This window comes from Hemiscyllium ocellatum, chromosome 25, assembly GCF_020745735.1.
Source record: "Hemiscyllium ocellatum isolate sHemOce1 chromosome 25, sHemOce1.pat.X.cur, whole genome shotgun sequence".
Lineage (NCBI taxonomy): Eukaryota > Metazoa > Chordata > Chondrichthyes > Orectolobiformes > Hemiscylliidae > Hemiscyllium > Hemiscyllium ocellatum.
This window is the reverse complement of record NC_083425.1, coordinates 10051568-10066615: the sequence shown is the minus strand read 5'-3', so window position 1 is coordinate 10066615 and position 15048 is coordinate 10051568. Positions and strand designations below refer to the sequence as shown.

The 15048-nt window shown below is 41.0% G+C and overlaps 1 protein-coding gene across 1 annotated transcript in view; it reads right to left on the bottom strand.

Moving 5' to 3' along the window:
* Positions 1 to 1634: 1634 nt before the first annotated feature.
* p4hb (prolyl 4-hydroxylase, beta polypeptide) overlaps positions 1635 to 15048 on the bottom strand; it is a 33206-nt gene continuing 19792 nt past the window's right edge. The window contains exons 5-11 of the mRNA XM_060844768.1: positions 8873 to 8977; positions 8317 to 8442; positions 6789 to 6989; positions 5709 to 5829; positions 4969 to 5150; positions 4668 to 4754; positions 1635 to 2449 (exon numbers count right to left, since the gene is read on the bottom strand). Of these exons, the coding sequence (XP_060700751.1) occupies positions 2363 to 2449; positions 4668 to 4754; positions 4969 to 5150; positions 5709 to 5829; positions 6789 to 6989; positions 8317 to 8442; positions 8873 to 8977 (909 nt within the window). The 3' untranslated portion in view covers positions 1635 to 2362. The remainder of the gene's footprint in view (positions 2450 to 4667; positions 4755 to 4968; positions 5151 to 5708; positions 5830 to 6788; positions 6990 to 8316; positions 8443 to 8872; positions 8978 to 15048) is intronic.

Sequence of the window (15048 nt, the reverse complement as noted above, 5' to 3'; positions counted from 1 at the left end):
TTTCCCCTCTCCCCCTAAACCTATGCCCTCTAGTTCTGGACTCCCCAACCCCAGGGAAAAGACTTTGCCTATTTATCCTATTCGTGCCCCTCAATTATGTAAACCTCTATAAGCTCACCCCTCAGCCTCTGATGCTCCAGGGAAAACAGCCCCAGCCTGTTCAGGCTCTCCATATGAGCTTTGCAGCTCAGATCCTCCAACCTTGGAAACATCCTTGTAAACCTTTTCTGAACCCTTTCAAGTTTCACAACATCTTTCCGATAGGAAGGAGACCAGAATTGCATGCAATATTCCAACAGTGGCCTAACCAATGTCCTGTACAGCCGCAACATGACCTCCCAACTCCTGTACTCAGTATTCTGACCAATAAAGGAAAGCATACCAAGCGCCTTCTTCACTATCCTATCTACTTGCAACTCCACTTTCAAGGAGCTATGAACCTGCACTCCAAGGTCTCTTTGTTCAGCAACACTCCCTAGGACCTAAGGTTCATTAGAGTCAAGGAGCTGAATCAGATACAGGTAGGTACACTGAAGATAGACTAACAGAAATTAGATGATTTAGCACCCCAAGGTCTAACATTTAAATAGTTAACTATTGCTTGCTTCAGAATGGCTGCTTTCAGCAACAGAAAAAAAACTGTTACGTTAACAAAATTTCCCCAGTCAAACATGAGAAACTTCACCCTTGTGGCTCATTTTCCTGACTTTCCCCTTGTTGAAAAAGCAACTCAGACCAGCATATACAAAATGGAAAGAGTAATGATTAAACAAGTTCTTGTATGCTGGCAAGGCCAGAGGTATTGGATCTTCACTGCGGACTGGGCAAGGCAAGCAATCTTAAACAGGTGCAGACTAAACTTTCAGATGTTGATGTCCTGTCACCATGTATCCCTAAAACAGTTCTTCACATGGTCTGATACCACCAGGTTTCCATGATGCACTGAAGTCAGATCTTAGACAATCACATCCTCGCCCATTACTCAAACAATCAACCCTGATCAATTCCCAACTGAAGTACTGTCAAATAAGCATACCCTTACTGCTGTCCAAACCAGGTCAGGATTTAGATTTAGGTAATTTATTCCAACTTAACTTAGATGCCATTCTCAGGTCAGTACAAACTGAGCAGAGAATCCTTGACCAGTTCATTAAGTGGAATCTGTAGGGGTTGGAAGTAATTGTTTCACTGACTTCCAAATAACTGTGCAAGCTGCTGTGAAGTACAATTAATCTTGGTGCATAGGGAGCAACCTGGTTTGAACTATGCTGCTCCTGAATAAATCCACCAAATAGAAAAGGTGGATCTGAACAGGATGGGGCAGCCCAGAAAGGAAAGATCTAGCAAGGTCGAGATGAGACATTATGGACAGGTCATTCTGAAACACAGCTTATGGATCTACAAATCCAGTACACTGGATTTTAAAGCCCAGTCATGATCAACTTGATTGAGTCAGACTTGCTGAGAGGCTCCACTATAAAGACTGCAGGGAGCTAGTTCCTGGAGATAATTCAATTTGAAAATGGCTGACCAGCAATCCCAACACAACATCTTTAAGATCAATAAGCCTTAATACAATCAAGAAGTTTTTTTCTTAAAATGAGCTAAACAGAATGAAAGGAGAAGTCACAGAATGGAGAAAAAAAAAGTTTAATTTTCCTTTAATTTTATCCTGACCACCAAATCTTTTGCCTCTGGTTAAACAGCTCGGAATGCTCAAAAGAATTGCACAATTCACATATGAAGCTTTGTCACCCACCCTTCAACTGTTGCATGGTTTCCCCCCCACCCCACCCTTCAACTGTTGCATGGTTTCCCCCCCACCCCACCCTTCAGCAAAAACAAATGTTAATCAGCTTGGATCCAGATTCAAACATCAAAAAGTTCACTTTGAAACAGAAGTGTGTCCCTGAAATGTAAAACTAGAAGCCACATCCTTTTAACAATACTGCAGTTGATGGATTTTAATGGCTTGTATATTTCTTCCCCCTGCCCTGCCCCAAAAATCAGTGGCCCCTAGTTCAACATTCATCACTTTCTAGGCAACACAGACACTAAGTGAGAGACAACCTTCCATCACTAGTCAAATGTAATGTTAATACAAACAAGTTTAAAAACCCTGTACAAAAGTACATTACATGAATCAGTAACAAGAAAAAAAGTCCCAAGTGTAGATATCAGTTTGTGGCTTCAAAAATTAAGGATGAAGATCCCTAATAAATTAAGTGATAGCAATCGCACGTTGTGCATTGACAATTGTTTGGATATTCCCTGGTTTATCAACTCAGAACTTGATGTTAAATATTCCATGTTTACTGTTTGAGTTGTACAAAAAAAGTAGTGTTTTTGGCTGCAATTAATTTTACAATTCATCTTTAAGATGATCGGCTTCTTCGTCTTCTGATTCTAACTCCTCCGCTTCCTCATCGTCATCAAGATCTTCAAGGTCCTGTGTGAACAGACAGATGCAGGTATTAAGAGGCAGCACCAATTTCTAGAACGAGCTGCTCATAGTATCAATTCACACGTCTTCAGTTTCCTCCCCTCAACCATCATTCCCTTTCCAAGAACACAGTCCCGACCTGCCAAACGCACACCATTTTGTCAACTGTTTACTGGCATTCTAGAATGAGAAAGGCATCTGGAGGCATCAGATGCTTAAAATAGGATCAATAGCTTAAATCACACTAGTGCCCAAACAAGTAGTCACAGCCTCTACTGGACGGATCAGATAGCTATACACTTCAGGTAAAACTTCTCTTCCTTCAGCCCAGCCTCATTTTATGGGCTGAGGTGGGGGTGGAGAAGGGAGGGGAGGGAATGTGAGCATTAAAGGACAGAGAACCCTAGATGACTTATTCGGTGACCCATCCAATCATTTAGGGTGGCGGTTCCTGAAATGAAGATTTGTTACTCAAATGCAGAATTCAACAGAATAAAGCTCAAGAAAAGCCTGGCAGACATGTTCTTAATCACTTGGTCCATTGTTTTTGCCAGGCATCTAGATTTTGACTAGATAGTTAAACACCCATTTCCCCTTCAAGCAGGGCAATCTCCCTTTCAGAATTTCAGGACTACCAGATGCCAGTTTTCCCCCTTAGTTGCACGATTGCATCAATGAGAGTTGGTCATTTCCATCCTCGTCTTTCATCTTGAAAGCTATTATAGAGTCAGTCATACAGCACAGAAACAGACTTCAGTCCAAGCCAAACAACCCCAAACTAAACTAGCCCCAGCTGCCTGCTCCTGGTCCATATTCCTTCAAACCCCTTCCTATTTGTGTACTTATCCAAGCCTCTTGTAAAGCTTGCATTGTACTGACATGCACCACTTCCTCAGGAAGTTCATTACACACACAAACCACCCTCAAAAACATTGCTCCTCATTTCTTTAAAAAGTATTTCTCCTGTCACAAAGTGTAGCCCCAATCTTGAAATTCCCACCCTAGGAAAAAACATATACCACTCGTGAAAACACATCCCAGCCTCTTTATAACTCAAACCTTCCATTCCTGGCAACATCTGGCAAATCTCTTCTGAACTCTCTCCAGTTTAATATCCTTCCGACAACTGGATGACCAGATGGACACAGTATTCAGAGACCTTACTAACGTCTTGTACAACCTGAACATTACATTTGGGCGGCACAGTGGCAGTGGTTAGCACTGCTGCCTCACAGCGCCAGAGACCTGGGTTCAATTCCCACCTCAGGCGACTGACTGTGTGGAGTTTGCACGTTCTCCCCCGTGTCTGCGTGGGTTTCCTCCGGGTGCTCCGGTTTCTTCCCACAGTCCAAAGATGTGCAGGTCAGGTGAATTGGCCATGCTAAAATTGCCTGTAGTGTTAGCTAAGGGGTGAAAGTAGGTATGGGTGGGTTGCGCTTCGGCGGGTCGGTGTGGACTTGTTGGGCTGAAGGGCCTGTTTCCACACTAAGTAATCTAATCTAATCCTAACTCCTTAATTCAAAGGGCTGAGCAACGAACACAAGTGTGCTAAGCTTTTAGCCACTTTAGATAACATCTAAAGCAGTTAGCAGGGATTTGAAGGCAGCACACTTGACCAGCAAAAACAAACAAACAAGAGGTGTCAAAGACATACAGCTATTTACATTTAAAACTAGTCAACATTTTTTAAAATGAACACCAACATGCACTCGTCCTTCTACTTCATTAGATTTGACTGCCAGGAAAACAACTCTGATATTCTGGGAAGATCGAATTGTCTAAGGACAAAGGAATGTGGATTGTATTTGTCCAACTGAGGCCAAAAATATACTGGGTGCTTTTAAAATAGTATTAAGTATATTTAAACGCATGTTATTTTCTCCCTCCTAAATCCCTCCAGCTTCCTCACATTTCAGCTCTGAGCCATTGTTCAAAGAAATTAACAAGTAGTAGGGTATTACAACATGCTATCCAGATTAGTATTCCCCAATGCAACAAAACTACGTGATGGACATATACGTCCAACTCTAACAGCAGCCAGCATGATCTGGGTAAAAAAGTGTCACACTGCAACCACATGTCATTACAGTGAAGCTCATTACATACCACAGTAGAACTATCAACACCTCAGAACACCACAAGTTCAATATTACCACCTTCTAAGTCACAGTCAAAACCAGAGTACCTGGCCAGACTGGCCTTCACCAATCCTAGTTCTACTTACCTCATCAATGGTACCTCCATCCTTTCCTCCACTCTCTAGAAATTTGACAAAAGATTCAAGTGTCCTCTCACCATTGAAATCTATAATCTGTAAACAGACATTAAAATCTTAAGTTAGAGAAATGGTAAGTGTAAATATTCACATTAAAGACATTTCATGGTTATGTTTAACTCAGTAACTGGAGAATCAAATATTTCGGCACCTCCTGTGAAACAGCAATGCCACGTTTTATTGCAAGTTATTAAATGAAAATACCAGAACAAAACATTGGTCTCATTGAGATCTGTGGACCAACACTCACCGTTCTCTCAGAGCTGGCAGGGAAGAATTTGAGTGTGGGGAAACTATGGATCTTCACCGATTCAATTTCATTGGCAGTGGCATCCATCTTTGCAATTACTACTTTATCATTATCTTTGTACTTTTCTCCCAGAGATTCCCAGATAGGAGCCAGCTGTTTACAGTGACCACACCATGGAGCATCTGTGGCAAGAGAATGTTTTATATCAGTAAGTTACCCCCAGATTTTTGTAATATTGCAGTTGCTGGCACATGCCCTAGTTCATGGGCCCATGTGGAATTCATTTCATTACAAACCGTACGTTCCTAAAAATCAAAGGGATCTCATCTGGTACCCATAGCACTTTCAGCTTTCCCTGTAGTGACTCTAGATTGATCTTTACTTTGTTATACTTTGTTCAGTTCTGGTCTCCAATTGGAATAAACATTCATCCAATTAGCATGCAAATCAAGGAGAGGTCTTTACTGAAGATAGAATAAGGTGTGTGTATTGAATACACTTGACCTCCCTTCTCCAGTCTGGCAAACAGCAGTACCAAGGCTGCTGGATCATGGAAGCACAATTATTCCCAATAAAGTCTATTACAACTCTACTTCAAGGCCTCTTTAGGTGTACATGCACTAGCCACCATTTAAATGACTAAATATTACCTTAAAAGATTTGTTTTTAAAACTTTAAGAGGTATACTTAAACGGAAAGGCCAATGAACAGAACCGCATTGAAGCGCTTGTCACACTTACAGAATTCAATAAAAACGTCCTTTGTTTCATCAAAGGCAACTTCCTCAAAGTTTTTGCCAACAAGAACTTTGACCGCTTCTTTGTCCCAGTCTTCAGGAACATCTTGGCTCATGAGATGAGGCTACAGGAGTCAAAGCAAAAAAAAACACACCTTGAAGTTTTCAGCTCCAGGATAGTCACTGCTATGTTTGATGTTAAACACGTGACAGTGAAAACATTTAAATTGCTCCCAGAGCTTGTATTTTTCAGATGAAGCACATGCAAGTACTGCCGACTGATAGGTAATACATGCCATCAGGAAGGACAGTCCCCATCATAATTAAACCTGTGACACATCTGGCATGGAGTCATGCATTCAACTTCAGAATAAAGATAAAGCAAAGCATTAGCTAGCTTTTACCCTCAACACTAAATGGCCTTCACATCCAGTGAGTGATAAGTTTCACTTATAATGTTTTGGTATATGTTCTACTCTAACCATATAAAATAATCAGCCCAGTTCATTTGACATTTCCAGTTTGGTTTGACATCCTCCCATTATAAATCCAAACATTAAGGCTACAGTTCACAGTCCACCTAATTAAATCCTCAGTGTCTACATAATTAGCAAATACTTCACCAGGCTTATGAACTGCCCTCAGCTTTACAAGCCCTCTACACTCACTATTCTCAACACCCTCACACCCCTTCACCATCTACTTGCTATATCACACTGGCTAGGTAGGGAAATGGACTACTACCCACAAGTGTAAATTAATGCAACTGAAAAATGGAACACTGCATTACTATCAAATAAAGATGATACTCACTTGAGCACAGTAGAAGTCTGCCAATATCTACAACTCCAAATAGCATCCAGCCATTTACACTGCCCCAGAAGAGCATTCACACACTTTCATCTCAAACCACGAGCATATTCTTCAATTCTTTTCTCCCTGTTGCCTAGATTCCCCTTAAACAGGTCAATACTATCCACGATTCACCTCCGGTTACCAACATTCTTAAAGAAAACTACACAGTTCATAAAACAGGTTTCCACAGACAGAAAGTCAGTACCTGGTGATTTGGAAGATGTCTCACCTTCAATTTCCCTTCCAAAAACTGGTTGCAGAACATTTTGACATTGTCTACAGTGATGTCCTTGCTCTCTGGCTTGTATTTGGTCATCTCCTCCTCAAGAGTGATGAGGCGAATGGCTGGGCATTCCTCTTTCTTCAAACCAAAGAACTCCAGAACCCGCTGGTTATCCTCGACTTCACTGTCAATGTAGATGAAGAGGATCTGGTGGGAGAGTTGTGAAGGGGCAGGTTCATTTGAAAGATCAAAAGGAGCTGCTTCAAACATGGGGATGGAAAGATCCTTAAAACCTAGTTATTAAGTGACAGTCATTCCTCCAAAGGCAGAGATATAAACATCAATTCATATCAAATTTGATTTCTGTATATCAGGGTGGGATTCAGTACCTGGGCACTCAAACAGCCCAAGCTTAACACAAGAGACAAGAAAGCACTTTACTTCATTGCTAATCATCCACTACAAAAGCAATGCACGTAGATAAAGGAATACAATTGGGTCTTAGCGACAAATAGCACCCCAATATCTAATTCATGGCCAGTGTATATTAACTAGAATATTACTTAAGGATTTAAAGTAGAAACTGAGACAAAGTCTGGGATCATGTTGCTGAACAGCTGGAGTTAGCAAGTCCACTTGTGTTTCTGATCCTAAGTTAGAAACACAGTCTATAGTGTTGCAATAATACAAGTCCAGATGAATCAGTTGCTTTGAGGATTGAGCTAACTTATATAAAAGCACTCCGATGCTATTAACTGAACCTGATCAAAGGAAATAAAATCTAAATTCAAGTGTTATGTAAACTAAAAGTCACATGAAGGCAGGCAGTTAGGGTTCAGATTACAAGTATCACAGTGGTATGGGAAAAGGGCACAAAAAAAAAGTTATGACTGGCGTGCAGTGCATGGACTGGAGAGGAGATCCCATTTGCAAGGTATGCTGCTTGTAGTAGAGAAAGATTGGAGCTCATAGTATTTTCAGTGGCAGCTTGATGAAGCTAGCTGGTTGATAAAGTCATGGCTTCGCTCCTAAACATGCTGTTGATGGCCCCTCACTACTGGAGGCAAACATTCGCCCTTAGCAAATCCCTTCAGTTGTAAATACTCTAAGTTCTAAATTCCAGAGAACAAGCCAGTTATCAGTGTAACCCCTTCATACTCTATCATGGTGAATCTGCTCAATACAGAAGCAGCCCGATGCCAAAATCAAAATGGAAGATTGTGGAAGTTGATCATTAGTTGTTCGCTTGAATGTCAGATCAATCGCGATTACAACCAAAATCCCATTCGCTTCAGATTACATGTGTCTAAGCACTAGCCACTAAATCACCACTCCGATCCAAAGTGGATCACTTCAACTTCAGCTAAGATTAAATGTGAAAGAACTCTAATTAGACTAGAATAGAGATATAGTTAGGAGATATACACTGGCTTTCCATTTTCATCAATGGAATTTTGACATTTAAGCCACGGGTTAAAACTTCACCATAATTATGTCTGATCTAGAAAAGATCAATGCCAAAGCATGCACTCACTTTGCCCTTGAAGCTCTCCGCTGCTTTCTTGAAATTGTTCAAATTTTCTTCAAAGCTTGATGAACTCTTGGGGATGAACAGCAGCATATGGGTCTTGATATCACCACCGAAAATCTTTGGTGCAGACTGCAAGAGAACATCACTCGGGAATGAACTTTCACCCAATTTGTTGCAAAACATTTTACCAGCACGCTCACCCAACATTAATACTTCACAGAATTGTGTTAATGCCCATTTGAAGTACAAGGTGGGTCATGCTGCAATTCTGTGTGGAGTGACATCTTCCCAACAGCCAACTGTTGCAACACAACTATAGTACATTAATATACAGTCACTCACTTTAGAACATGCTATTATACACAATGGCAGCAAGCAGTTGGCAAGAGATGGTCAGTTGTGCCAACTTACAAAATTTGTTCACATTTCATTCAAGGCACTATACATATTCGCTCAACATACATCATGAGAAAAATCAACAGTGCCATTGCTAATCCATAGGTTTAGGAGGGATCACACTAAGCACCCAGTTCCCAAAAATAACCAGATGTTTTTGTACCTGCTCAGTGAATTCAATAACTAGAGGCAGTTGGTTGCTCTTAATAAATTCAATTATATTCTCCTTTGTAACTTCACCATCATAGGTATTACGACCTTCATCAAACTGAAACAGAAGTAACATTGGTCAGTTTAAAAAAATTCAATATCCACTGAAACACTTTACATAGAGAAAGCGGCCGTTTTATTACACAATGTCCAACGATAAATCACACTGGCCAGTTTTGGCCTCCTTATTTCAAGATGTAAAGCAGAGGTTGTTGAAAGGAAGTTGACCAGTTTGATACATTGAATGTTCACCTGGAAAATAGTCTAAATGTGGAGCCTGCCACCCAGGGAGCACAAAACTGAAATGAATGCATTTGAGAAGCTCAAAAAGCACACCATGGAGAAGGTTATAAAAATTACATTGCAGAGAGTGTTAGTGGGCAGGAAATTTTGGGGAGCATAACCAGCAGTAAGGACAATTAGGTGAATGGCCTGATTCTGCATTGATAATTTTAATTTGCCTCCTGTACAAAGCCTCATCCATCTAGGACGATCCTTTAGACAGATCCCAATTTTGTCCTGAGGCAGGGAGTAAAAACATACCAGGAAAGCAGAGACCAACCCAGCTGCAATTAGAAACATCATATCTGCATTACAACCCCAGTTCCATTAACACTAACTCATATATAGATAGATGTATAGTCATCCAGTAGTCACTGAGTCCCCAGTTTAGAAGGAAATTATGGACATCATCTTCCTGCCTGTGCATTAAGTCATGCTTAAGGCATACCTGCCATCAGGAAGTGTGAAATTACACACGAGATCAGGTTTAGCAGTAGAAAGCACTAAATGAGGCTTGCACCATATCAAAGCTAAAAATAAAAGCTCAATAACTCTTTATAGTTTATGCAACTAAGCTGTTTGAAGAAAAGCTCCAGTCACCTTACTTTCCCTACCGAGAGAGGACGGACAATTACACACTGATTTGGAATTCCTACAACTAGCAGACTACACTGCAACAGTATCTAGGAAGTCTGAAGGCCACTAGTGACAAGTGAAAGGTTACTCCAGCATTCTGCCTACGTGCATCACTTCACATCAAGACAGTAGACAAGTTCTTCAAGTCTCCTAATCATTTAAACTCAATACCCCATGGTTTGTGGCTGCTAAACAGACTGACAAAAATAAACCACTTTGTAAAAAAAAAGTAAAAAACTTCTGCACATCTCCAGTGCACACAGCATAACTAATTGTGGTATCTCACCCATTGAAAATACCAGTGCTGAGCCAGAATTTCAGTCTTTCCCACACACCACAAAAATCCAGAGAGTTACATGCTCTTCTTTGTTAGCACAGATAGAAGATCATGAAGCATTTCCCACTCAGGAAGGGCTTAAAACAAAAGTGAAAGTGTTGTTACTTGTTGATAGTGATGAAACGTAAAGAAATTATTAACATTAGTAACAGGAAATTAAATGCAACTGGCTTCATTTCCCCTTTTAAAAGTTGTGTGCTTTGCTTATGATCATCCTTTCTGACTCAGCATTCAGTTTGAAGCCCACATTCTAAATCTGTACATCTAGTGGGATGAACTGGTGACAAGTGGATCAAACTAGTTCAAACACATGGGATCATGATCTTAAGTTAGCACTGCTCATCCCCACCTCCCCATGAAACTTAAAACCATAACTGGAAATGGTCACTCAGAACTGGAAGCACGGCCAAATCTCAAAGGCCACACGCACTGTATGTGAGGGCAGGGAATTACATGATAATCCTGTGCTTGAACTGGGACTATCAAGACCCAACATCCAAAGCATAAGAGGACGAGATTTCCTACAGTGTGGAAACAGGCCTTCAGCCCAACAAGTCCACACTGACACTGAAGAGTGACCCACCCACACATTTCACTGCATTTACCTGACTAATGCACCTAACACATGGGCAAAATAGCTTGGCCAATTCACATGACCGACATCTTTTGGACTGTGGGAGGAAACCAGCGCACCCGGAGGAACCCCACGCTGACACAAAAGGTCTGTGTGGAGTTAGCACAGTTACCTGAAGTGGGAACCGAATCCAGGTCCGTGGGTGCTGAGAGAACAGCAGTGCTAGCCAGAGCCACCGTGCCTCCCACAGCAAAAGAATGAAGTGACACATTAAATTCCAAATCATTTCCCAACATCTGCTTAGCCGAAAAGAATACTTTGATCCCCGCTTAGTGACTCAAGTATCAGGAATGACAACTCAGGAAAAAGGGAGCTTGCTTTCACAATAAATAGGGAACACTAAAGTGTCCAGCCCTCAACTCAACACTGCAGAAAATAACCTATTCCAGGTACAACCACGACCAAACATGGGTCTTACTTCATTTACTTGCTGCTCAATAGTTCCTTGACCTCATTTTAAAAATGATTAGCTGATAAACAATAGGAGACTAAGATCACTAGTGAAATGCCAAGCAACCTCCCACAAAGTTTTTTTTAAAAAAAGTCACTCAGGGAAACAAAACAAACCAGATCTTTTCCTTAAAAAAAAAACACAACCATTTCAGTAATTATAGGACTGAAGGCAAACATGGGAAACTCCAGCTACTTTGCTTATTGTCTGAACAAGGAACATTCAAAATATCACTTGGTCACAATAAGGCAAAGATAGGACAGTAAACAGGGCTTACAGATGAAACCTGAAGAAAAGTACTTGCCTTTCTTGTAGTAGTTGCTACAAGTGGAGACCTCTGAACTGATAAATCAGAGACCTGTCATAGTAAAATTAGTTTCTCTATACAATTCACCAGAAGCTTCCAGAGAAAGACAATATACAATTTCAATATCTGAATTGGGAAGCAATGACCATAGAGCTGACATCCCTAGATTTTCTCTACCTCTGAACAATTTTCCTTATATGTTGCCTGTGAGGGGGGAGTTTGTAGGGATTAGAATTTTAGTTAGTATTGTGCTATATGCCAATGGTTTACATCTATTTACTCAGTACTTAACTTTTGTTTAGTACAGAAATCTTGAGTGCAACATCAACCTTTATCTGAAAGTCATGTAAATTGGGGGTAGTGTGCATAGCTTCAAACATTTGGTACAATTCTAGGATTAGCAGGGCTCAGTTTATGATGCTATACCATGGGATGTAAAAATTATGGTAATGATTTCCAAATAGTTAAAAATAATTGAATTTCAAATTTAATAATGTGGAGTCAAAGCCAAAGCCAATATTTCCTAGGAGCTCCAAAAAGGCTTGGATGAACCAAAGCTGGTGAATGCATTTAGATCAATCCTGCTGCCCAGTGGCTCCCTGGAAATTGCAGCTATAAGGATTTACATTTAACTTCGGTTTTACATCACAGTCTGGGCATGGTCCCCATTAACAGGGCATAGAGCCAATTCACTGACAATTGCCCTTGAGTTTGCAGCATAAGATTGTTGGGCTACAATAAAGATAAGACAGTGTCACTCAAGTTGGTATATTTCTATTATTTCGCTCATTGTCAACCCAGAGACGCTGTTCCCACTGCAGAATGCCCACAGATGAGGATTTAGTCATGGGATGAAGAAAATCTTCCGCACAACTGTCCATTTGCATAAAAGCTAAACACTTAGCCCCACCTGCCCAACAACAGCCCATCTAAAATCCATGCTAATGACATGATACTCAAAACCTTAATTCAAAAAAGGGAACACACAAGGGAGAACAAAACCATAAAGTTTCAAACTTCTCACTTATCACCAGAAATGGTGAGTTCAGGGAATCATTTGAAACTAGACTGTGCAGTGAAGCAGAAAGAAGGGCGGTTACCAGATCAAGAGTTCCAGTAAATTAAAAAAGTTTAAAATTTAAAAAAAATGATTTCCATTTGAACTGGCGGATGGGTTCTACTGATCAGAAAGCAAAGACAAATAGTTCTTGCTTTTTTTTCCTTCAAGCATTATGTTCCAAAAACTGAGCTCTTTAGCAACTAGCTAGTAACCCCCCTGAGTGCATCGGATGGATGATAGGGGACTGAACAACTACCTGATACCCTGTTTACTCAGCTCACTCCAACTACAACATGGGAAACTGATGGACTGCGGCAGGTGGTTTAATAGTCCTCACCGTGGGAATAAGGATCATTCCCAGTTATTTGACCTCTGTTTTTCCAGAGAGAAAATGCCAGGAGCCCTGGGTCTAAAAATTCAGATCTGCTACTTTCTCCCTACCCCCACCCTCCTCTCATTTATCTCTCCACCCATCAGGCTCTCTGCCTGTATTCCTGATGAAGGGCTTTTGCCCGAAACACCGATTTTCCTGCTCCTGACCTGCCGTGCTTTTCCAGCATCACCCTAATCTAAATTCTGGTTTCCAGCATCTGCAGTTTTTTTTTTAACCTCCTACACCTTACCTCAGGGGGAAAAAAGTTTCACATTTAAAGTTAAAAGATTAGCTGTATGACAATTTTATGCAGAAAGAAAAATGTGTTGCAGGCAGTCTGGATATTTTTAGAACATGGAAGCATCAGAAACAAGAATTATTTAAGCTATCGTCTCAAGTGCTTTCCCTTTAACATTCAAATACTGCCACCCACTGGTACCAGCTCGTAGGCTCAAGGTCAATCAAACCTACAAAATATGCAACAGCTGCACTTAATGGCTGGAGACTACAGCTCTGCCATGGGTAATTAACATGGTTCCAGTTTCAAATATTTAACAAATAGTTACAAATTCAGCTATTTAGCAATGTGTTGGCGGTTCCAAATGGAAAAAAATAGGTAACACTTGTTTGCAATTCAGAACCATGCCAGCCAGATCAATAGAAATGAGTGGATCACCCTGCAATCCAAAGACATTAACACAGGGGTCACATCAGTAACTGAGACGAGCTATTTATTGCACATTTATTACTCAATCATGGGAGTCACAGACTGGAATCTGACTAGAGTGCACTCAAAAGAATTTTATTAACTTTCAGTACCTATACTGGGAAGGTATGGGACAGCTTTAAGAACAGTTCACCGAAAGCTATTTCCACCACTCCCAGTGAAAGAATCCAATCACTAGCCCTTTGGAATAAAGAAGTAAGGCAATCTCCTCATCCCTTCTGTGTCACTATCACTCAATTTGCTGGATCTGATTCTTAGCTCCATTAAACAAAATGTTCCATACACCAAAATTGGAGTTGTAGTGGTCAGTAAAGTTATCTGATATTGATTAGATGGGCCAATGGGCTGAGAAGTGGCAGATGGAGTTTAATTTAGACAAATTGAGGTGCAGCATTTTGGGAAAGCAAATCCTACCATGAAGTGTACAAGTCCTGCTAAGATCCTAGGGAGTGTTGCTAAACAAAGAGACCTTGGTGTGCAGGTTCATAGCTCCTTGAAAGTGGAGTCGCAGGTAGATAGGATAATGAAGAATGTGTTTGGTATGCTTTCCTTTATTGGTCAGAGTATTGAGTACAGGGGTTGGGAGGTCATGTTGTGGCTGTACAGGACATTGGTTAGGCCACTGTTGGAATACTGCAGGAAATTCTGGTCTCCTTCCTATCAGAAAGACGTTGTGAAACTTGAAAGGGTTCAGAAAAGATTTACAAGGATGTTGCCAGGTTTAGAGGATTTGAGCTACAGAGAGAGGTTGAACAGGTTGGGGCTGTTTTCCCTAGAGCAGAGGGTGAGGGGCACGGATAGGAGAAATAGACAAAATATTTTCCCTGGGGTGGGGGGAGTCCCAGGTTTTGGGCGAATGGGGAAAGATATAAAAAGTGATCTAAGGGGCAGTGTTTTCGTGCAAAGAGTGATACGCGTATGGAATGAGCTGCCAGAGCAAGTGGAGGGTAGTACAATTTGCAACATTTAAAATAGCATCCGGATGGGTATATGAATAGGAAGGGCCAGGTGTTGGCAAGTGGGACTAGACTGGGTTGGGTTATCTGGTCAGCATGGACAAGTTGGACCGAAGGGTCTGTTTGCTTACTGTACATCTGACTTCTTAATTCCCTTGCTGATAGAGACCCATCAGCCTTGAAGTTTTTCAAACTAATTCTGCTTCAGCAAAGTGTTGGAGACATGAAATTCCATCACACTGAAGTAATTCCTAGCATCAGCCCTCAATGTTAAGGTTCAAAACCCTGAAGCTTTCTTGTGGACAGCCCCACTTAAAATGTCGCGGATAATCAAGTTTAGAAAGAATTTGATTGTACTGCTGCACT